This window comes from Melospiza melodia, chromosome 13 (genome assembly GCF_035770615.1).
Source record: "Melospiza melodia melodia isolate bMelMel2 chromosome 13, bMelMel2.pri, whole genome shotgun sequence".
Lineage (NCBI taxonomy): Eukaryota > Metazoa > Chordata > Aves > Passeriformes > Passerellidae > Melospiza > Melospiza melodia.
In genome coordinates this window covers 4,927,305-4,950,952 of record NC_086206.1, presented here as the reverse complement: position 1 = coordinate 4,950,952, position 23,648 = coordinate 4,927,305, and the positions used below count along the sequence as shown (strand labels likewise).

General features: G+C 51.5%; 1 protein-coding gene across 1 annotated transcript; it reads left to right on the top strand.

Moving 5' to 3' along the window:
• Positions 1-2,008: 2,008 nt before the first annotated feature.
• LOC134424496 (hydrocephalus-inducing protein homolog) lies at positions 2,009-23,308 on the top strand. Its single transcript, XM_063168313.1, has 26 exons — positions 2,009-2,059; positions 2,244-2,369; positions 2,622-2,741; positions 2,876-3,010; positions 3,201-3,400; positions 5,197-5,321; positions 5,892-6,093; positions 6,504-6,687; positions 7,044-7,143; positions 7,634-7,752; positions 8,791-9,014; positions 9,744-9,811; positions 10,537-10,772; positions 11,511-11,611; positions 13,386-13,521; positions 13,968-14,132; positions 15,196-15,284; positions 15,450-15,705; positions 17,466-17,704; positions 18,043-18,298; positions 19,290-19,433; positions 19,601-19,744; positions 20,232-20,545; positions 20,730-21,123; positions 22,163-22,261; positions 22,952-23,308. The coding sequence occupies exons 1-26, from the start codon at positions 2,009-2,011 to the stop codon at positions 23,276-23,278; spliced, it is 4,554 nt and encodes a 1,517-aa protein (XP_063024383.1). The 3' UTR covers positions 23,279-23,308.
• The last annotated feature ends 340 nt before the right edge of the window (positions 23,309-23,648 follow it).

Here is a 23,648-nt window from a genome sequence, read left to right as displayed (position 1 = left end):
TAGCACCAGTATGTCCTTTGAGTCTGCCATGAATTGGGTTGTGGATTTTCAGCTCTGTTGTGTTTCTCTGCATGCCATGCAGTCATCTGGTGCAAGGCCTCAGGAATGGCTCTGGGGGCACTCTGGAGGTCTTTGCTGGGTTATGACACCCCCTCAGCTGCCCCTCATGGGAATGTCCCCTGGATGTGGCCTTCTGGGGCTGGGGGGTTTTAGAGCTGAGCCAGTTTGTCTGAGGGAGGATGGGTGTCCTCTGCCCCTTACCAGAGGCTGTGCCTCACCCCCAAAATTTCCTCCTTCCCCCTCTGTTGATGGGACGTTTGTGTGCCAACCTGGCCTCAGCAGACGAGTCTGTGGCTATGACTTCCCCAGCCTGAAGGCAGAGAGAGCTGATTTTCAGGACAGCTGCTGGATTTGACTTTAGTGGGGATATATTTTTCTCCCTCAGCCTTGTTCACTTCTCCCCAGACCTGAGCTAACAGGACAATACTGTCAGCTTTATCTTGTCTCAGGTTCCCTTAGGCAGCTTAACTCCCAGTGCCAAGTTCCAGTCAGGAGGCATTTTCAGGGAATGGTGGGCTTGAGGGTCTCAGCTTCTTTATTCAATTTTGTCACAATGGGTAAAAAGTCCTTTATAGCAATACTTAAGCCATTAACCATAACATTCCAGTCTCTCACAAGTCCTGTGAGGAGCAGCTGAGAGAGCAGGGGGTGTTTAGCCAAAAAAGAGGAGGTCTACTCATGCTGGTTTTAAGTAATATTTGAGCTACAGCTTTGTCTGTTCAAACTATTATTAATAGTCAGCATTTTAGCTCCAGGTTTCAGTACAATCCATCTTTGAATGGAATAAGGTACCCATATAGTTCAAATAAAGTCCAACTAGAGGCTTAACAACACTAGCTGCTTATGCCTAATGAGCACTTAGCTACTTTCAAATCATATAAAATCTTTAGCACCAGTATATCCCTTGAGTCTGCCATGAATTGGGTTCTGGATTTTCAGAGTTCCATTGTTGTTCCTTCCAGTTCTGTTGAGGCGCTGTCACTCCTCTGTGACATCATCTCTTCACAATGGCTTCTGGAGTGCCAAAGACACCAACACCTCCAACACCTCGTATTTTGCTCAGGGAAAGACTGAAGGCTGATTCTGTGAGTAGCCCCTGGGGCTGTGTTAAGGCTGGGAACTGCCCTGCTCTCCCTGCTCTCCCTGCCCCTGCTGTCCAGCAGTGCTCTGAAGCTGCAGAGCCCCTCCCCAGCCCTCTGTGCCGTGCTCCTGTTGCTGGGGCTGTCCTGGTGCAGTAGGGAACACTGTGGGATGTGTCAGGGACAGCCCAGCGCCCTGCCTGGCTGTGCCAGCAGAGCCAAGGGAAACCAATGTACAGCTGAAGCCCTCAGCATGGGCTTCTTTCCTTCCCCTTTGCCACAGCCATTCCTTCTGTCAGGCTGGGCACTCACCTGTGCTGCTCTGACCATCCTGCCCTTGGGCACCCAGGCACGTGAGGGGAAAGCTCAAACTCTGCCCAAAGCCTTGAGAGCCACGGCTGGTCCCAGCTGGAAGAGCTCCCAAGGCAGCTGTTCCCTCCCAGCTCCTGGGTGGGCACAGATGCAGCCCTGCAGGCAGCACTGGATGGAGCCAGGGCCACAAAGGGCCCTTGCTGTCTGCAGCTCACTTGGCTGAAGATGCCCCACTGCTGAGCCTCTGCCAAGGAGATCCCTCTGTTTTCTTCTGTCCAGGGCTCTGTCAGCCCACACAGAGAAAACCAATGCTAATTGACAGAGAGAGCTAAAACTTGGACACATTCCTGTGCACCTCACTCTTGGTACAGCTTTTCCTGCTTGCTTCCCTTGGACTCAGCCAGCAGTGCTATCTCCTGGCTGTGAGTTTAGAGTGTTGTGCAGGGATGGAGTTTGGGCAGTTCTGAGAGCTCCTCCCCACTCTCTGAAAAGGTCACTGCCTCAATCCAATGAAATGTAAGAGGAAACAAATGCCCAAAGAGCAGAAATCCCCAACCATGTCCCATCAAATCACAGAGAGACTCATGGGACACAGCCATGTGGCTGGAGTATGTGTGTTCCACTCTGTGTTAGTCATTTATTGGTGCTGAGTATTTCAGCAGCAAACTTCCAGGGCTTCCAGAACTGTGCTAGTGGCTGTGATCACAAATCATTCATCAGTAGTAAGTGAACAAGAAAAGCCTCCATGAGCAAGGGCATTTCTGAGACTCTTGCTGGTTTTTTGCCTTCCAGCTGACTCCCTCTGCCTTCCAGAAGGAGATGTCTCTCAACACCAAGCAGAGGCTGGCCACAGCTAAGAAGCTGAGTCTGCCTCCCATTGTCCAGCCTCAAGACAAGCCTGGGACCTCCCATCACAAGGTAGCCTTTCCCTGCCCTTGCTGTTTGATGCGATAATTGAGGAGGATGCCAAAAGAGCAGCTTGGCTTGAGCCTGCTCAGCCTGGTCCAGGAGCTTTTGGTCAGCCCAGGGCAGAGGTGGAGGAGCCACTGTTTGCCCAGCGTGGGCTGGGCTGATGTGCTCACCCAGAGTCTGCACTTCACTGGGGATCAGAGCAGAATCTTCCTCCCAGCAGCTGAACCTGTCTCTGCTCTCTCTGGCCTCTCCCTGCAGTTCTCAGCAGCTGCCCCAGAGCAGCGCTCGTTTCAGCCTTGCCCACCAGAGGTGGTGTTTCAGAACTACAGCCCCGGTGAGGTCTGTGAAGTGCCGCTGGTTCTGAGGAACAGGGACAAGGTGAGTGCTGGGACTGGAGGTTCAACGCTGGGCTGGAAGAGGAGAGCAGAGAAGGGTGGTTAAGGATGGCACCAGGGCATGTCCACCTGTGCCATCACAAGTGGCAAAACCATCATTCCATGTCTGTCCTGCAGGTTCCTCACTTGGTGAAGGTCACCTTGAAGAGCTCACCTTATTTCCAGCTGGTGGGCCCCAATGACGTGTGCCGCAAGGTGCCACCGGGCCTCTACACCACTGTCCGCATCCTCTTCACCCCTGGGCAGAGAAAGGTGAGTCTGGAGGGCCCAAGAGGTTGCTGTTTGCAGTGGAAAGTGGACCTGCAAGGCTGGATTCAGGGCATCTGGCCTGGCTTTTGAGGACCTGTTCTGGTTTCAGAGGATCTAGAACTGGGAGATACTCTTTGCCCATGCTAAAGATGAAGATAAAGGCTCTGTGCTGAGACAGTTTCTTTTGCCACAGGATTATTTCCACCAGCTCCTCTGCACCACTGAAAATGAAGAGTTCATTGTGCCAATTTGGGCCATCGGTGGCCGAGCCATCCTGGACTTCCCTGACCAGCTGGACTTCTCCACCTGTCCGGTCAAGTACACGACCCAGAAGACCCTGCTGGTTCACAATGTTGGAAACCGGCCTGCTTGTTACGAGCTCAGCACCCAGAGGTGAGGCAGCTCATCTGTCCTTGTACAAAGGATATCACCTTTGGGTGATGGCAGAGTTGGGAAAGAGCAGCAAAAGGAACCAGAGCATCAGAGCTGCTGCCCTGCAGCCCTGGCTGGAAGTGAGCAGGACGTGTGGCGTTTGCCGTTGCTTCTCATGGTTTAAGCAGGATGCAGCCTTTGAGCTTTCTCTGTCTCAGATTTCCTGGAGGGTGCTGGAACATGTTGGTAGCTGGCTTGCACCCTCCTGAGCACAAGCAGCTTCTGAAATGCTTACTCACCACTGCCAGCCAAATAGACCCATTCTCTGGGAGGCCACAGGCACGTGGCTTTCCAGTGGTCCCCGCATCAAATGCCCAATATGAGAAGACAATCACTGTTTCTCCTGTTGGCTGAACTGGAGAGGGTAATGCATTTTTGACACCGTACCTGCAAGGAAACCAGTTCAGTTGGCTGGTGGTGTGTTGAGGGTTATGAGATCCCAGAGGTCTTGGTGTAGGAGCTGAGCTCAGGAATGCAGCACAGACCTGCTGTCTAACCTCAGGCAGCTGAGTGGCCTTGATGTTTTTTTCTATGGCAAAACAGAGGTCAAAAGGCAAATTGACTTTTCTGCTGTGAAACGTGAGGGTCCAAGAGGAGCTTCCACCAAAGCCTGCCAGGGCTATTGGCAGCTCCAACCCAGGCTCCTCAGATGCTGCTCAAACAGGCTGCTGCTTTGGACTGTGCAAACATGTAGGCAGGAATTTGTAAATCCATGCACGGTTTTTCTCTGGGATTTCCAGATCTTGTTTTGTCACCACCAAAATAAATCCCCAATAAAGTCTGGTATCCTTTTACAATGTGCTTGCCAGCAGTTCTGTTGAGTGCTACAGAGCATGTTGGATCCTGCTTGATAGGGATTTAAAGAGTTTCTGAACTTCAGGAATTAAATCTTGAAGTAGATGAAATAGAGCCTAGATGTAGTGACAGAGGGAAAGATGGAGCTTGTGAGCTGCTGACTCTGGACAGAATTTTTCAGCACAGAGATGGAGCTGCTGTAACCTAACAGACTGAATTTATTAGAATAGTTAATGCTGCTTGACGTCAGAATTAACTGACCATCACTTAAAAGTAATAGATGTTAAGATTAGATGATATGTGAGTTTCTTCCTGCAATAAGTGTTAGTGGACACATGAGGCAATTCAATTAGCCCTATTTTTTTTGTCTCCCTTGATGTGGGAGGCAACTTTTAATGAGATCAATTCTCCCAAAATCAAATCATTTAATAATGGCAGTTAAGACACCAGTGGACAAAAGAATGTTTGGCTGTAGCAGATAACTGTACCATGGGACTTGAAACAGATTGCAGCCTCCTTGCACACAGCATCTACCAAAAGTGCAGGTGAATGGTGCTTTGAGAGACTTGGTCACAAAATTGCCAGCTTTGCTCACTGGTCAGCTCTGTTTCTAAATTATGTTAGGAGTACTTTGTCCTTGGTATCCATGGCCATAACTTTTGCCCAGCTCTGTTTGTAAGGGGAGCTGATATCTGATGAGAGTAAGCAAGATGCAAATGACCCTTGAGCCTCATTGCAGAGAGCTGGATACAGAGTATGGGGGAGATGAGGTCATTTCATCCCACAGGATCTTGTGAGGGCTGGATCTCCTCACACTAGAGTCAGCGGCTGTTTCTGACCCTGTTTGTTCTGTCTTCTGCTGACTGTGGTTGGTTTGCTCTTTGCTTGCACAAGTGAGCAGAACTGGACTGCAAGAGGGTCCCCAAATCTCCACCAAGAGTCCTACTGTCTCTGTGTTGCAGCCCTTTCTCTGTCACTCCGGCCATGGGAACTCTGGATGTTGGTGACGCCGTGGAGGTGGCAGTGGAATTTCGGCCACTGAAGACTGGTGACCATTCCGGGTCCCTTGTTGTGCACTACGACACAGGTGAGTGCTGGGCAGTGCTCAGGGCACTCTGTGCATCCCTCAGAGCAGAGCCTGTTCTAAGCAGAAAGGCTGGTGTGGCCGTGGGTTTCAAGAGGGAGATGATGATACTTTTCATGGGGTTCATGTTCTAGTCATCTGGTTTGTAGTCATGCAGTTTGTCATCTTGATCCTCATAGAGCTCCATGTAAATGCCATTTCTAGAGAGCATGTCTGGTATTTGTTGTTTGCATCTCGCCTGGGAAATGCTCACCTGCAACAGGAACGGTGAGCTTGAAGTCTGAGCCCAGATGAATCCCAGGAGCTGGCTGGGAATAATGAAGCTTTGAAAGCTCTGGAAATGAGGGAGCCTTGGTAGGGGTCTGTTCTAGAGGGTGAAATGCTGGCAGGTTGTCAGGACAGCGTCATGCTGTGCACATGCAGCTCTCAGCTTGTGATCCATGGACTGATCCATGGAACTGCTCGTTCAGCTAAAAGCTGTGACACTTTCTTCTGCTGCCTGTGGTGTGCTCTGTTCCTTGTGCTTCCATCAGCCAGTGAGGCGAGCAAAGACTCCCCTGTGCTTTGTTCCAGGTGAAGACACCCACACAAGCCTTCATGCCAGAGCTGTGGATGCTCACATCGGGCTGGACAGGAATACTGTGACCCTGGAGAAGACGTACATCACCATGTCAAACAGCGCAACTGTGCTCATCCACAACCGCAGCGACATCACAGCCCGCTTCCAGTGGAAGGCTGTGGATACTGAGGAACAGGAGGAACAGCTGAGGCAGAGGTGGGTTTGAAAGATCCATTTCAGAGACATTCCTTGCCCAAGGGTAAAACTAACAAATGGCTTCAAGAGGTACTGGTGCTTTTGAATGGCTTTGGGTAAGTAAACCAGCCCATCTCTCCTGCCTCCCCCAAGCAGCTGTGTGCCAGGAAAAGCTGCCTGAGGTGGCTGATGGATTCTCCCTCAGCTGTGGCAGAGGCTTTGAGCCAGAAGGTTCTGTTGAGGGCTGCTGCCTTTGGAAAGCTCTCCTGAGCTTGCAAGTGTGGAGTGAACAAGTGACCCTCTGATCCATTTGGGACCCCATGGCTCAGGGTCAGCCCTTTGCTGTGGAGCTGCTCCTGCACTTCCACTTCTCTCTGCAAAGACGTGGCTTATTAAACAACCTGCTGGGTTTGTCTTTCCTATGCCTGCAGGCAGTATCACAGGATATACCAGCAGCAAAGGCACAAGTTGTATAGTTTTCTGAAGGAGCGTGAAGTGGACATCACTTGCCGAGAACGCCTTGCTCTTCTCAACCACACCTTCCAGAGTGAGATAGCAAAGATCAGAGGAGATCCCATGCTGTTAGACGATGACATTTTCTCCCTTGTGCCAAAGGTAAATGATGGCTGAGAACCTCCCTTCCTGCTTCTCTCCTTCCTCTTCCTCCTCATCCCTGACTAAGGTCACTTGACTGATCCCTGCCTCAGCTGGCTTTGTGTGCCAGGAGAGAAGTCATCGGGATTCTGGTGAGGTCAGAGAGCTGGTTGCAAAAAGCATTTCTGCCCTGTGGGCTCCTGGCAGGCAGCAGGAGCCTGACTAAAGCTTCCAAACTCTGTTCTCAGTGTTATTGATGAGTGTTACTCACTCCTTGCTTGTCACTGATGCTCTAAATAACAGCTTACAGGACTGTGGTTGAAAACAAGAATTGTGGTGTCTGAAGATAAAGGTTTTGCTGTGTCCTTCTGCTTTAGGAGGGTGAGATCATGCCGAAGTGCTCGGCTGAAATCAGCGTGTTCTTCACGCCCCAGGCAGCCCAGGTCTATGAGCGAACAGTTTACTGTGACATCTCAGGTACGGCTCCTTCCCCTGCCCCTCTCTGCAGTGAAGGCAGCTGCAAACACTCCCCCAGGTCACTGGGCTCCTGTGCCATGGCTGGGGAGGGTCTGTGCTCAGCAGGGCCCTGCTGGCACATGCCCACTGTCCCTGCAGCTTCCAGGGCATCTCCTCTATTTTGATTTTTTCCCTCTCAGCTGTTCTGAATGCTGCCTGTATTTAGTCTGCTCCTCCTCCCTTGGGGAAAACACTCTGAGGTGCACCCAGAAGGAGGAAGAACAAAATTTCTGGCATTTCCTAAAGTTCCACACTCAGCACAGGGGTAGAAGAAAGGATGGTCTCTATGGATGTACTGCATCTCCTGAGGGAAGGGAAGGGTCCCTATCTGCTCCTGGGACATCAGGAGCTGGTCCCATGCAGCACAGAGTCAGGGACTAGCACTAAGGCAGCCTGGAAAACGCAGGAGAGCAGAAGGAATTCCTGTACTGAAATAGAAATCTCTCCCCAGGCCGTGAGAACAGGCTGCCCCTGCTCCTCATGGGGGAAGGCCTCGGGCCCCGGGTCCATTTCCACTTTGAGGAACTGAACATCGGGGAGGTTTTTGTCAGAGTAACCCACAGATATGAGGTAAGCAGCAGGATTGGGGTGGGTCCTGCTGGCTCCTAGGGTAGCAGTGAGCCTTGTGGACCTGTGGAATTCCTGGCAACTTGGGTAGTTGTGATGGTGGTCAATTTTGGGGGGATTTCTTGGAATCTGGATCTTTTGGATGGGGTCAGAAAGGTGTGTCTGTTGTTCGTGAGACCCCAGGCCCTGCTTTTGGGCAGCCTTCTTTGGAGATCAGCTGGGAGGCTTCCTGCAAAACCACTTGACACATGAAACCAACACTGGGTCAAAAAGCTGCATGTTCAGAGGCTTTTGTTCCAGTCCCAGACACAAATCACCTTTGTGCTCAGGCTGTCCAAAAGCAACTGGAACAAACTGGCTGCATTTGAGTTCGAGTCCATTGCAAACAGTTTTCAGCCATGTCCCTCCTGCATATTCGTGGGAGTCAGAGGAAAACCATCCACCCTCCTGGCTCAGCGCTGGTCAAAGCCCTTGGCAGTGCTTTCCCTTGCTGACCAGCCCCTCACCACACCTCAGCCATGATGTACCTCTGGCTCTAGAAAGAGCAAAGTGTTTCTGGGAAGGAGGCAAAGGAACTTCCTACATCTTTGCTTCTGGTTTCTCCCACTCCTGCTGTAAACAGGTTGGGCTGCATTGGAAGCTGAACGTGCCCTGCCCATGGTGGGGTTGGACACATTTGAAATCTCTGTGGTGATGTCACTGGTAATGCTGTGATGCCCAGTGCTGCTCTAAGGGCCAGGTGTGAATGAACTGGGTGATGCTGAGCAGCCCCTCTGTGCTGCAGGTCAAACTGGACTGTCTCTGCCAGTGGGAAAACCCCAGAGTGCCTCTGGTTAGATGAAGTTATCACTGCTTTGCATGAAAACCCCAAAGATACACAAAGCTGTATTTCAATGTTGTATTTTTGGCTTCTGCCATGCAGCAGCACAAGGCATCTTCTGTCTGTTACTGGTGTTAATAGTTTAATTTGAAAGTGACTCAGACTTCTGTAGGAAAGGAACATTCCTCATGTATTTCCACTTTGCCTTTCTGCTGCTGCAGGCATACCTGATCAACAAGGGGCCTATTGAGGCTCCCTTCAAACTCATCCCTCCAACCACAGCCATGGGCTCCTGCTTCACCTTCCTGCCCCAGGAGGGCATCGTGGCACCAGAGAAGCTCCAGGCCATCCGGGTCTCCTTCTGTCCCACCATCCGGGGGGAGTTTGAGGAACAATTCTATTTCCATGTGGCTGAATCCCCTAAGCCTGTGATCTTCACTGTCAGGTGAGGAGGGCTTTGGGAGCTTGTTGGGCACATCTGTAGCTGTCTCTGGGTAATCATCTTCCATCTGCCTCATTTTGTGGTGTAGCAGAGAAAAAAGGTGTTGCCTGAGGTGGCTCTGGCACCCCTTTAGTGTGGGGTGCCTGCTGCCCTGTGTGGGTACCAGGGGCTGCAATGACTCCTCCCTGCAGGGATGTCTCCTGCTTAGGCTGTTGCAGGCAGTGGGATGGATCAGCTTTGGGCAGCAGCTGCTCTGGGATGTCCCACCTGAACACCCAGCAAGGCCCCCAGGGCTTTGAGATGGGCCAGCCTGGGTCATTCTGCAGCAGCAGCAGTGTTTGCAAAAACTCCTGTGAATAATCCCTGCCAGATGGGCAGCAGCAGCCTCAGCTCCCCTCTCCCAGCCACGCTGTGGGGACAAGCTGTGCTCCCAGCTCCTGTGCACAGAGGGCTCTGGTGCCTCCTTTGCACAGCCAGCAAAGGGCTGATGTGGGAGTCAGGAGCTGTGCAGCAGGAACTGTGCCAAGGACTGGGGCATCTGTCAGCTGCTGAGCACTTTGCTTTGGCTGCCTCCTGCCCCCGTGGGTGCTGTGCTGAGCACAGAGTGCTGGGGTGCTTTGAAACCCAGGGTGGCTCTGACAGCAGCATTTATCCACCCTTTCCCTAAGGACACCCAAACCCTTTGTGATTCCCTTTAACAGAGGCATTGCCTCCCTGCCTTTGTCCCTGCAGGGGCTCTGTGATGGGACCCACTTTCCATTTTGATGTGCCCGCCCTGCACTTCGGTGACATCGCCTTTGGTGAGTGTGCCCTGGGCTGGCACCACAGTGTCAGAGCTTGCTGTGGTGCTGAAATGGAGCCCTTGAACATAAGAGCATTCGTCACTCGTGTTCCTCCACCACAGCCTCTTCAGGGTGTTCATTCAGGGCTGCTGGTGCCTCAGGTACCCTTTTGTTTGATCATGAGATCAAACAGGACCAAAGGAATAAAAAGTGTCAGCATCACTGTTTGGCCACTTCTTGTTTCCCTTTTAGTAAGTGGCACCATAAAGAAAGGCACCGGGCAGGAATATGGTTCTGTAATAGCAGATCCATCCTGCTTAATCTGATTTCATTCCTAAGGTTTCTTCAGCTGGGGGCAGCTCTTTAATCTTTGTTTCTTTAAACTGTGCTGCTGAATGTTGTCTGCATGTGTTACCTCAGTGGCATTTGAGAGCGTGACATCCTTTTTGTGCCTCTCCTGCCTCCCTGCTGCAGTCACTGTTGATGGGCATGGAGAAGCCCTGGGCTGTGCCTGCAGTTGGTTTTTCCTCCCCATCTGGGTTTAAATGACTCTTGGTAAGCAGGCTGGGAGATGTCTGCTCCACACATAGCTGGCCAGCCAAGCCGTAGATCCACTGCAATGAGCTGTAGTTCAGATAACAAAGAAGTAAAATCCAAGCACAGTTTTATACTACCAGCAGGATATTCACACCAGCAATCACAAGCTATTGATGCCTAAATGGGGATTTGTGTCATTTTCTTAGGTTTTCCTCACACCTTGAAGTGTTGCCTGTTTAACACCTCCCTGACGCCCATGGGCTTCTCCCTCTACATTCCTGGGGATGGCTTGGGAGTGCCCAGTGTTAGCAGCACTACTCAGATAGGCAAACCCAGCAGCCAGTTGTGGAGGAAGGAAGTTCGAGTTCTGAGGAGATTACAGGAATTTACCATAAACCCCCACAGCGGGACCGTCCGTGCCCTGGGATCCCAGGATATCAAGGTATGGGAAGAGTCCAGCTGCTGGGGCTGAGGCTTCACTGCAGTGTGGGAGGGCTTCAGCTCTGGTGCCAGCTTGGAGCATCCTGGGAGTGAGAGATCTGCACTGCTGGGAGGCCTCTGCTAGCTGGCTTACCTGGGATGTTCCTCAGGAGCACTGTTTTGTTTCCAAAATCATACACTGAGATCAATACCGTATGGTCAAGTCCTGAAGCCATTCTTGTGTTTTTGAGAACAATTTCTTTGATTGCAAGTGGGCAGAGGAAGGATGAAAACAGAAAGTTGCTGTTAAAGAGAGAGATATCATCGTGGAAAGCAGTTTTCTTCTCTTCCTGGTCTTGTTTCTCATCTCCTGGGCAGCAGATGAGTTGTATTCACTGCAGGAATCTTCAGTGGGGACAGAAAATACTCTGCAGCCACAAACTGCCCAGCATGTGCTGGGCCACACTCTGCCCTCAGCTTCCCGCTGTAAGGCTGGACTTGTTCCATTGGAGACAACAGACTTCTTCTGCATTTATGTCATTGTAGTCAGGTGAAAAATTAGTCCCTTTAGCAAATCTCATATTGACAGAGGGCTTTTTTTACTCTCAAAGACTGTTGCTCTACTTAGGGACCAGCAGAAAAATTAAAGCAAATCCTCCCTTTGTCTACCATGGAACAGGAGTTGGAGGACAGCACACATGGGTAATGAGAATTTTGGGAGTTAGGAAATACTTGCTGCACTTCATTTCTTTTCTGCCAGGTCACCCTGTGTCCCAACACTGTTGGGGACTACAATCTGGAGCTGGTGCTGGACGTGGAAGACGTTGGCAGGAAGGTGTTTGCACTGCCCCTCACAGCCAGGTACCAACACCTTTCCTGCACCTGCTTGTCTTTGCTCCTGCATCCAGCACCAGCACACTGCCTGGCTGCAGCTCCAAAGGAGAAGTGCTGCTTCATGAGCTGCATCTGCCCATCTAGACATGAGAACAGTGCCAGGAAAGCAGCCCTTAGTGAGATACCCCCCTGCTCACAGCCAGCCATGGCCCTAGCCCTTTTTCTAAAGGGAGCAGGAATAACATGAATTGTTGGCCTGGGCTTTGGTGCTTGAGCTGGAACAAATTTCCAAAGGCTTGCCTGCCCTTCTTCCTGCAAGTGGTGAACTTATGCTGCTTGTGACCACCCTGCAGCAGTGGTTTGGAACACAGTGAGCAGCCTGCTGAGAGCTGGGGTCTGGGTGCCTTCAGCAGTGCGTGTGCAGTGGGGAAGAGGCTCCAGGCAGGAGTGGGGAGAGCAAAAGGTCTTACAAAGAGGACTGTAGTCCTTGATGTGGAAGGTTGTAGGAACTCAGCATATCACTCCTGATGTCCAGAGTTGCCGAGATAACCCTTGGGGGGCTCGGAAATCCTGGAATGTTGCCAGAAGTGCTTGGTGGTAGGATTTTGACCCTGCAGGGGATGTGCCACCTCTGTGAGGACAAGAGAATCACTTGGGGATAAGTGGTGTAAGAATTAATTATTCACAGGGTGGAAATACAGGTTTTAGGATTTTGGTGCAGGGGGCTTGTAGGAGACAAGATGGAGGAATCGGGTCGTGTCTTGCCCTTCTTCTTTCTTCTTCTTGTCGTCCATCTTCTGTGGTGATGTTGGCACTTTGGGATTGGTTCATGTTGAATGTGCACTTGTTAGTATGGGTAAAAGGTATTGGAAAGTAAAGGTAAATATATTGTACGTAGTTTTTAGTATAAAAATAGACGACTGCCCAGTGGGAGGTCAGTGTGCCCTTGGCTGCCTTGCTGGTCAGACCTCTGTCGGGCTGGAAGAAAATTTTGTAGATAAGAAATCATAAACAATACTGAAGACCGAAAAATATGAAGAGTGCACTCATCCTTTGGAGCACGGGCTGTCCCAAGGCATAGGATGCTGTGCGTGACCGGGCAGAGACAAAAGGCCGGACCGGTCAGAAGGTCAGCTCAGCTTTCGCTGCTTCCCTCTGGCTCTGTTGAGTCATGTTCTCAGAGCTGAGACCAAAAGTCATTCTTGCTGCAGCAGAATTCCATCCTGCTGTGCTGCTGTGGGTGTCAGTTTAGTGCCAAGAGGGATGCAGTTCCCTGGTGCTGTTCCCTCTCCCAGGCAGAGCCATCCAGTCAGTGCCTGGGCTGCCATTTTGTAAAGCAAGCACAAATGGGGACAGTCAGTGTAGAGACCCATGGGGGAAAGAATTGAGGGAGTTCTAGGAACTGGAAGAAGTTGATCACCTGCACTGTGGGCCTTGTGCCCTTCACTGCTGGAAGAGATGATTCAGTTTTCAGGCAGGACAACCGTGCTGGAGGAGAAAAGGGAGTCATTTTCACTGATACACTGGAGTCTTGTGTTCCTTGAGCCTTGGTGGGCACTGGTCCTCGCTGGAAAGGCTCCCCCAGAGCTCAGGGACCACTGGCACTGTTACGGGAGTCCTTGCAAGTGTCCTTGGGCAGAGAAGGGGCAACACTGCTAAGACAGCTCTGGACTACTGTAGGACTGCTCTACTACTCTACTCTGTTAGATTTGCAGATATCCTCCATTGCATGCTCTTGGAGGACAAAAGTTCTCCATGCTCCCAGTGTCTCTCATTCCCCTGGGGTCATTTCTTCGCCCAGGTGCATCGTTCCTACTCTGCGAGTGCTCAACCCTGTCGTGGAACTGGGGCACTGCTGCCTGAAGGTGCTCTATGATGAGAAGGTGACCCTGGTGAATGACAGTGACTTCCCAGGCTGCTACTGTCTTCTCCCTCAGGTTTGGCCTTGCATCCATCTCCTCCCCTCAGATTTTACTGGGGGGGTTATTAGGGGAATAAAAGGGTTTGGATAAGACCTTGCTGGTTTCTATTCAAAGCTAAAGGTTTTCTGAGAACAGGAACCTAAATACAAACATTAGGAAGAAGTTTAACATCTTGAGGAAGATGTTTAGAGTCTAGTCCTTGACTTGTTTTCACGTGGCAGAGCTTCGAGGGCAGTGAAAATCCGATGCAAGGAAGCTGTCAGCACCCAAGTGGGTGTCTCTGATGCAGCAACTTTTGGACCCCTGGGGATGCTGAGCACCTACACCTTGCATCTTGGTTTTTGCTTTCTTGCTTTCTCCTGAGAATTTTTACAAGCGTGTGGGAGTTGCTCTTGTGGTAGAGGTTAAGGAGTTTAAAGTTTTCTCAGTTCTGAAGATGCCTTTGATTCTGTCCCTGCCAGGAACACAAGGAGGAGGCTGCTGCGTGGTACTCCAGCCTTGCACCCTCTGGGATTATCGAGGCTCACAGCTCGGTGCAGATCCCAATTACACTCCAGGCCCAGTTGCTGGGACAGTGCAGCATCACTGCCAAGCTGGCCGTGTTTGGGAGACCAGGATCCCCACTGGTGAGAGCAAGGGGACTCGTGTGCCTTGAGCAACTCCTCCCAGTGGGGTGTAAACTGCACAGGGATTCTTCCAGGAGCTTGTGATTTATGGCTGGTGTGGACAAGGACAGAAGGGACTGGTGGCACAAGCAGCAGCTCGTGCCTAGGAAAGAGGAAGAGTGGAAGCCTCACAGGTGGCAATCTGAGTGCCTGACCCAGCATAGAGTTACAAATCTGGGAGATGGGATAACAAGCCCAGGCTGAAACCCAAACCAGTCCCTGGGTCTCATACTCTGCCATGTTATCAGATGAACACAAGTGCTGCTTCATTACAGCTGTTCAGCATCACATCCCTGAATCCTGCTAAAGCAAGCACTGTTTGCTAAAGGAATGTTTTGTGCAGAGCTGGACTGAGGCTTCTCTGAAAGCCAGGTCCCTCAGGTCTGAGAAATACCCAGCATATCTCCTCAAGAAAAGCCCACCCAAAACAAAATGAATGTCCACACAACTTGCATCTGGAGCACAGGCTTTGCTTGTTCTTTCCACCAAGTTTGGAAATGGATAAGGCAAGCAATTTCCTGAACCAAAGCCTCCTAAAAGAGGACTCTGAAGATTCTGAAGAAGATTCCAAGGACTGTAAAGAAGATTCTAAAAGAGCTCCTAAGAGAGACATATATCATAACAGCAAGTGGCTACAAAATACAGGCCCAGTCTGCCAGGCATGGATGCTCTTCATCCCTCCATAGTCTGCTTTGTGCCATGAGCAACCCACAAAGGCAGCAGTGCTGCAGCATGTGGACATAGTTTAGCAAAGAATTCCATGTTCCTTGTCCCATCATCTGTGCTACCTCTGCAAGAACAATCCTTTTGAGTTTCAGACTATTAAGTCAGTTGAGACTTTTTTTTAAGGAAAAAATACTGCTTGAATGATGCAACTACTAATTGATGCCCCTTACTCATATATATGAAGATTACACATCAGCACAAACTGATGGCAGCTAACTTGCCTCATCTCCACTCTGAAGAGCCTGCCTTGCTTCTGGCTCGTGCTGCTTTCACCAGAGCAGCTTTTTGAATTGTAAAGAACTTAGTGTTCAAGGATGGCTGTGCAGCAGCAAAGGCTGGGAAGGTGCTTTGGGCCAAGGTGGAGCATTTGAATGAAGCAGGCAGGAGGTAAAGGAAAGAGCCATGTGGAAGAGGTGTGAAGAAGCAAGCATGGCAAACAGCAGTGCTTTGTGCTCTGATAATGGGAGCTTGTGGCTTTCAGGTGGGATCACTGCAGACCCCACACTTGCTCCAGGCCTTCTGTTTCAGTCTGCACCACTGACAACTTCCAAGGGCCATCATTGTCCCCAGTCTAGGAATGCTCTTGGAGCTGGCTGTGTTTTTAAAACTGCCTTTGTTGCGTCTTTTGACCTTTCCTACCTTCTTCCTGGAACAGGAAATCCGTTTAGAGTGCGTTGGCCAGGGCCCCGTTGTCTATGTCCATCCCAGGGAGATAAACTTCGGCTCTATCCCAGTCCTAGAGGATTGTTCCAAAACTCTCCACCTCGCCAATCAGTGTAAGATTCCTGCAGCCTTCCAGGTGGAGATGGTAAGTGTCTGTGGGGCTGTTTTCCAGGGACAGGTGCTGGTTACCAGCAGCCCTTGACTTGTTTTTGTATGCAACGTTTCTGTACTGTTCTGTGTGAGTGGAAGCAAGATATTCCATCCAAGGGCAAGCAAGAGGAGCCAGGATCTCAGGCACGCCTCTGTGAAATAGTTTGCAGAGAGATTGGAGCAGAAATGAGTCTGGATCGTGTTTGCAAGTTCTCTCTTTATTTTATGGAAGATACTTAGCTGTGCAAGTCCTGTTTTCGGAGCTCTGAGATCAAGAGAAGCTGTGGCCCTTTGCTCCTAAGAGGGCATGGATTTCCCCATGGACTCCCCATTCCATCTGCATTTGTTTGTGCCAGACTTGTGTTAATGGCAGAAAGCAGGGTGTGAGATCTGCCCTCAAACTGCTCATGGGGAGGCAAATTTCACAACTCCTGTGGGTCAAACCAGTGGTGCTGTTGCAAACAAATGCACCTGTGAGGGCTGTGCACCCCCAGAGCCTGTGGTCTCTGTAGCATTGCAGAATGGCTCTGGAGATCACCTGCAGAGGAAGGTTGTTTCATTCCTGGAGGTTACAGAGGGGGACAAGCCACAGGGCTGGAGCTACAGCTTGAAAAAAGCTTTGAAAAGAGATCTTCTGTATATTGGGTGGGTTCAACTTCTGGAGCTGGTTAAAGCCAACCCTGATCAAGTGGACTTGTTTGTATTTGTGGATAAATCATCAGGTGTTGTGTGAGAGTTCAGGCTCAGCCTCCTGGGCCAAGGAGGAGGGGCGTGAATTTTCCTCTTGCTGCTTTTCCAGCTGTTTGGGGGATAAATGTTATCCCAAAGTGGAGGACTGGCAGGGCAGTTTTTCCTGACTCCACAATGGAGTTCTGCTTTCAGCCTCTGCAGGGAGCAGTGCACCTTGGCTGGGTGCTCATGGTGTGTAAAGGTTGGCTTTCACATGCTCCTGCCAGGGCCAGACCTGCAGAGCTGTGTCTGTACAGCTGTGCTGGTGCAAGGCCTTTCCCCCTCCTTTGGGCACCTTCCAGCTCCCTTGCTCAGTCCATGAAGTCCATGAGAAAGCAGATGACAAGAGTTCTTGGGAAGAGTGGGCCATGCCCACAGAGCACATGTTGTCCAGTTTTCTTTCTGCTTCCTGCTTTCCTGCTCTGCTCTAAGCATTTAGAGGTGACTTTTCCAAAGCAGAGGGCCCTGGGGCACCTCTCTACAGCTGATGATTGGTGGGGAGTGAGGGCTTCAGTCCTTCAGGGGGTGTTGAGAAGCACTGATGGCCCCTTGGGAAAGGAGATTTGGGATTTTGCTCAGCTGGCTTTGCAGAGTTATCCTTCAGGCTCTCAGCAGTGTCCTCCAGCTGTGTGGCTGCTGGGCTGGGATTTGAGCAGTCCTGCCTTCCTCCAGCCATGAGCCTTTGTGCACAGCCAGCTCCGCTGCCAGGAAGCCAGCAGGGAGTAAACAGCTTCCCTTGGCAAGGGCTCCAAAGAGAGCCAGCAGGGGGAATTACCTTCTCCTGAGGAGGTGCTTCCCTTGGGTTGAGCAAAACAGGGCTAATGACCCGAGTCTGTCAAAGGAAGGTAAAATACAGGTTGTATAAGCTCTTGGGGAGTTGCTGTGCTGGACACCATAGCTTACATTTAGGGAAATTAAACGTTTATGGTTTTTATACTCATCTCTTTAGCCTTCCCGTTTTCTGCACCTCACAGCAGAGCAGGGTCCATGGCTTCCATCTAACTTAGTGTTTGGCTTTTCCTACAGGCTGTGGAACGTTCCTGCTGGAGGATTGAGCCCAGTAAAGGAGTGGTCCCCCCCAGTTCTGAGGTGTCCGTGGCTGTTGTAGCTAACCTGAATGACACAGTGAAATTCCAGGAGAAGCTGAAGGTGTTCATTGAGAACAACCCTGTGACCATCATCCCTCTCCAGGCTGTGGGCATTGGCACCACAGTTGTCTCGGACAAACCTCTTGTTCCGAAGCTCGACTTGAAGTCCTGCTTCAGGTAGGAGACTCTAGAAACTTCCACATCTCCTGTGTGTTCAGCAAGGAACAATTTTTCCATAGCCCTTCAGACTAGATCTTCAGTACTCAAGGTCCCAGCTCTGTTTCCATGAAACCACAGGAATTCATTGAGAAATATGTCAAATATCCTGGAAAGCCACAGAAATGGAAAAGCCGGAAGACCTGGCAGGGCTGAAGCTTTGAGCCTGGGCAGCATTTTGGGCAGAGGTTTTATTGCAGAGTGCGCAGTCAGGGAATGCCATCGGGGTGAAGCTGAAGCTGAGTGATGCCAGGGAAATAACAGCTCCCGTGACATTTTCCATCTCTCTTCTCTTGCAGCTTCAGTCGCTGCTTTTACCACTTCCAGCTGACGAACAGAGGCCGCCGCACGCAGCGGCTCTACTGGAGCACGGAAGGGTTCCGCACCTTCCGCCGCAGCGCGCGGGCCCCGGCCCCCGCGGGCCCCCCGGGCAAAGGGGCTCCCCCCATGCCCAGGCCTGGCAGCCCCGTGTTCAAGCTGTGCCCAGCGCAGGTGGACCTGAGGCCGGGCCAGACTGTGGACATGGTGCTGGAAGGCTGCTCCAGCACTGTCCAGGTGAGGCCCTGCCCAGGGCTGAGCCTTCCCCATCAGATCCCCTCCACTGCAGCTTCTTCTGCAGCCCCTTGACACTGGCCTGGCACAAGGAGCAAGTGACTTCAAGAAACTGTTTCAAAGCCAGTTGCTTTCCTTGCTGGCCACCATCAGTTGCTAAGGCTCTTTTGTGTTTCCCTAGCTACCATAAACCCAACTTGCTGATCCCAAAATACAGACTGAAGGAAGTACTGCTCCTTTGGGCAAACAGGGCTTACCTGTGTCGTGTGCTGAGGCAGAAAGGAAGAGCAGAGAAAAGAAGTTGCACTTAGGCTAGAAGCCCAGGCAGGAAGCAAATTAAACTACTGTCAAGTGCTTTTTCTGAGGGAAAAACCCTTTACCCAGGCAGTAAAACAAATGCCCTGGGAATGGCAGGAGGGTCTGGGAGCAGCATTGCTTTTCCTCTGAAGACAAACGTGGGCACAGGGCTGCTCTTGCTATGAGTCCTGGAGGGGGCAAACACAGTGTGCCAGCTCCAATGATCTGTGCAATGTCCATCCAGGCAGGAAACTGTTCCCAGACATCGTCAGAATTGACAGTTTGACTTTGGTCAACTTTTCTATCACTGCTTGCCCCAGTGTCTCAGCCACCCCTGGTGTCCCAGGGACAGCCAGGTTCTGCAGCACCCCTGGAGAGCAGCGCAGAGGGGGAGATTTTAGCAGGGTCTGGGAGTGTTCTCCTACCTGGACCTTTCTTTCCAGGGGAAATGAAACTCTGCAGAGAAGCTGCCAGCTAAGTCTGGTATGCATTCCCTGGCTCCAGGAGCCCTGGGCACAGATATTTAGAATAAACAGGTGGCAGCACAGAAAGAAAAGAAAGCTATTGAGGAGAGCAGAGACTAATTACAGTCCCTAATAACAAGTGACAGGAATGGGGCCCATGGGTGGGTGGCAAGGCAGTGTGGGGTGTTGGGCCTGCCAGCACACACTGGGACACAAGGGAATCTTGTGTGCAGGAGGTGAAGGAGCGGCTGCTGTGCCACGCTGTGGTGGGGAAAGAGACAGCAAAGAAACAGATCCTGCAAACAGATGTCATCTGCAACTTCATCTGCCCTGCAGTGCAAATGTCCCCCAGAGCCATCGCTTTCCGTGTGGAAAAGGTAAAGTCACCAGATTGCATCCTGGCATTTAAAGGTGTAACTCTTAACTTGGCTGGAAGTAAATAGAAATATATGCACTTCTGGGGCTGAAAAGTGTGAAGTGCATTAGAAGGGGAAGGAGGTCTATGGCACTTGAGGTTGTTTTCCCTTGTCTCCTGTTTCTGTAGAAACCCAGTGATGTCCTGACACTGCAGTACCAGCCGCTGACCTTAAAAAACACCAGCTCCCTGCCATTCAGCGTGGTGCTGGACTTGGAGCAGCCCTTCCTGGTCTGCAATGTCAACCGGAAGCCCCTCCCTGCAAATTGCAAGGTGAGCCTCTGTGGGCTTGTGCAGTGGGGTTTGAGGAGGAGGGATGTGGTGCTGCACTTCTGCTGGGAGCTCCTCAAGTTGAGAAGCTCATTCTGTAGTGTCAGCAGTGGATTGGCCTGAGCTGAATCAGCAGAGCTGCTGAAGGAATCAAAATCTTATCTGAATTGGTAACATCCATGCTGGCTCTAAAACGTGAGGAGAGGGGAGCAGGAAAGCAGATTGAGGCAAGCCATGCAGTAAAGGTGTCTCCTGGAAAGCATGCCAGCTCTCCAGCAGCCACCCCCTTGGATTGGGGCTGAGCACAGCAACGGGAGCCTGAGGGATCCTGGGCTGGACTGTGGTGCCTGCAGTCAGACCCCTGCTGTAGAGAGATGAACCATGAACTGAGGAGCCCATGCTGGGCTCGCTTGGAGCATTTACTGTTTGCTGCTGTCAGGCCTTGGGACATCATCCCACAGGTGATTAATTACTGCTCATCTCCTTGCAGCCTGTGAGAGTGGGTGTAGGGAAGGAACTTCATCTCTGCATCTGCTTTAACCCAGCTTATAAGAACAGTCTGATCAGCTGGGTGGTAAAGAAGGTTCTCAGGGTGAGCTTCATGGAGCATCCTCATGTGGAGAAGATCCCTCTTCGGGGGGAAGTCTGCTTCCCAAATCTCCACCTCCCCACCAAGGCCGTGGACTTTGGCTGCATCATAAATGACACTGAACAAGAGTTGAAGATGGAGATGACCAACTGCAGCCCACTCCCTGTCAACTACCACTGGTCATTCCTGACAGACAGCCAGGTGAACACCATCAGGTATGAGCATCATCATCCCCATGCTGCTGCGAGCATGGAGCTGCTCCAGCCTGGCTCTGAGTGGCTGTCACTGAGCCCAGCACACCAGCACCCAGCCAGGGGCTGCAGTGCAGTGAGGAGCTGCTCTTGCAGGCACCTCTCTCCCCCACTACAGGTCCACCATCACAGTTATGTTATTTTCCAGGTTCATCCCTTCACCACCTAAATTCAAGCCACGGTCATTAAACAAGAGGAGAGTGTTTCTACGGAGATACTCCAGGACTGAAAGTGTGGAGGAGCCAACTGAAACCCCAGAAACAACGCAGGATTCCGCCCAGGAAGATTCTGCCCAGGAAGATTCTGCCCTGGAGGATTCTCTCCTGGAGGATTCTGCCCTGGAGGATTCTGACGAGCAGGATTCTGCTCAGGAAGATCATGCCCAGGAGGGTCCTGCCCTGGAGGATTCTGCCCAGGAGGGTCCTGCCCAGGAGGGTCCTGCCCAGGAAGATCCTGCTCAGGAGGACTCTGACCAGGAGGATTCTGCTCAGGAGGACTCTGACCAGGAGTCAGCATATGCAGAGCATTCCCTGGAATCAGAGGTGGATTTTCTTGTGCACCTACCACTTGCTTTGCCTCCTCAACTTGCCACCAAAAAGTCATACTTGTGCCAGCCTCCCTTTTTGCTGCCCTTCCATTCTGTGCCCTGAAAGTGGCAGTTGGGCATGGGGTGTCTGGGGAGGCAGAAATAGGAAAGTTTTGCTCAGAGAAGCTCACTCAGATCCTACACACCTATGCTGAGTTTGGGACTTTTTGGCATATTTTCTTTACAATGTAAAATGAGGTCTTTATCTGCATCATGATGAGAAGGCCTCCAGCTTCCCATGTCAGTCCATGAAGAGTCCTGATCTCCACGTAGCCCCTTCCCAACCCAGCTAGAGCACTCACATCTCTGCCTTCTCCCAAAAACTAGTATTGCAGTGACAGCTCCAGAGCAAGACTTTGCAAAGTCACTTATTATGGAGCAATAAAAAGTCACTTATTATTATGCAGTTAAAAAAAAAAAAAAAAAAAAAAAAGATGTAACTCTCTGCTTCCAGAGAGTTTCTCAAAAGCCCAGTGTTGGCATTAAGTTTATGGAGAAGGGTTGTACCTGCTCACACACAAATACCAGTTGTTTCTACACTGGACAGTTTTTCTGAATCAGGAGAAACAAAGCCCTATATGAACAGTGTGGCTGAATGTTTTCAAATAGAAGCGCAAAATCATCTTTATTTCCTCATTGTTGCCATGTATGCACAAGTAAACCAGGGAAATTCAGGTGGCCATCCTGGAATCCTGGAATGGCTTGGCTTGGAAGGGGCTTTCAGAGATTATGTAGTTCCAACCCTCCCTGCCTGAGTGCTGGGGGCACCCAGTTCCCTCAGGCAGGTTTGATGTAGGAGGTGCAGATGGAGCCCAGGTCTGATCTGTGGCTGGGCTTGGACCCACCCTCGACTGATGGCCTGGACATTGTCACCCTTGGTTTGTGCCCAGGCCCCTTTCCAGCTGCTCCTGGTGTGGGAGGTGCTGGAGCCTGCAGCAGCAGCGTGACCTTGCTCAGAGCAGCCAGCTCACTGCAGCCCGTGGTGCTTTTTCCAGGGGCTGTCATCCACTCCTGGGGCGTCTCAGAGGCCGCTGAGGATGAGGGGACTGAGCTGGTTCTCAGAGATGGAGCACCCCAAGCTGGGAATGCAGGAGGTAAGTGGGAATTTGTCTCACGTCCATGTTTCCAGTGTGGGAGGTGGTTCTGTAGCCCCGGTGCCACTGGTGGCCCTCAGCACTGCTCACAGAGGGGCCTCACATCCCTCCCAGTCCATCACAAAGCTCTGCTGAAGCCAGTGCTCACTGGAGAGGCCATGTGGAATGTTTTGTAGGGCTGCCCCAGGATGCTCCCTGTGCAGCCCCTGGGGAGGGCATTGCTCCCATTTACCTCATCAGGTGGTTTTCAGCACATTTTTGTAGGAACTTTGGCTGTAGCAGCTTGAGAGAACAGCACGTAAGTCAGAGAGAGGGAGAAAGGCCTCAGAAGTCAGATGAGCCTTCCCCCAGCTCCAAGGGCTCCCACCTCCAAGTCTCCTGGTTTTCTGAAGACAGTGAGAAGTGTTTCCAAAGACAAGTTCTGCAGCAGAGAGAATTTCTTGCTGCCAGGAGACATTCCAGTTGACTCTAATGTAGTTTATACTCATGGATAAGTGATTATGGGAGAAGATTTTCCCCATGGTCCCTCCACTGGTCAGTGGCATGGACACAGGATGAGATCAGGGTGATTCTGGCTGTGTTTGGGGAATAGGCCCCTCCAGCTGTGACTCTGCTTTATTTCAGGACACAGCTGCTCTTCTGCATCCATGTCCACTCTCACCATCTCCATCTCTCCTCCCCTCCCTGCAGGTTTTTGACGTGCGGCCGCTGTGGGGTGAGCTGCAGCCGGGAGAGAGCGAGCAGGTCACCTTCACCTTCTTTGGGCACGCCAACGTGGTGGCGCGTGTGCGGGCGCTGTGCCACGTGCAGGGAGGCCCCAGCTACGAGGTGGTGCTGACCGGGGAGGCCTCGTGCCCCAGCTACCAGCTGGACCTGCAGGAGATCGACTGGGGGCTGCAGGTACCACAGGCTGCTCCTGCCACAGCTCCTTGGCTGCCATCGTGGCCACCCCCGTCCCAGGCTCTCTCCCCCTCTCAGCCCCTCTGCTGGCTCTGGGGCTTGGAACACAACCTGTGAGAGACAGGCCAGCATCCCAGCTGGTTTGGAATGGCCATCCCCACCCCTCCCTCCCTTCCCCTGGCTGAGGGACAGGACACTGTCCTCTCCAAGGCACCTGACCCTGCCGCCTGGGGAGCACAAGGCTCCCAGGGAAGATGTCCACAGGGACCTGTCCCTGGGATATCCCTCCACTGATCTGCTCCTAAAGCTTGAGCTCCAAGGAGATGCTCTTGTCAAATGCTCTGGCTTGATCCACAAAATCATCCAGGGAGGAACTTGGGCTTTCAGTCACTTCAGTACCTGAAAACAATGTCCCACAATAATCCCCACTTTACTTCTTTACACTTTAAAGTCCACAGGTACTTCCAGCTGCTGGCACTGCCTGTGT

Coding starts and splice junctions, on each gene's coding strand:
- LOC134424496 (XM_063168313.1), top strand. CDS start 2,009: ATGTCCCATCAAATCACAGAGAGACTCATGGGACACAGCCATGTGGCT. Junction 2,370..2,621: donor CTGGGACCTCCCATCACAAG/GTAGCCTTTCCC, acceptor CTCTCCCTGCAG/TTCTCAGCAGCTGCCCCAGA. Junction 9,015..9,743: donor CCTGTGATCTTCACTGTCAG/GTGAGGAGGGCT, acceptor TTGTCCCTGCAG/GGGCTCTGTGATGGGACCCA.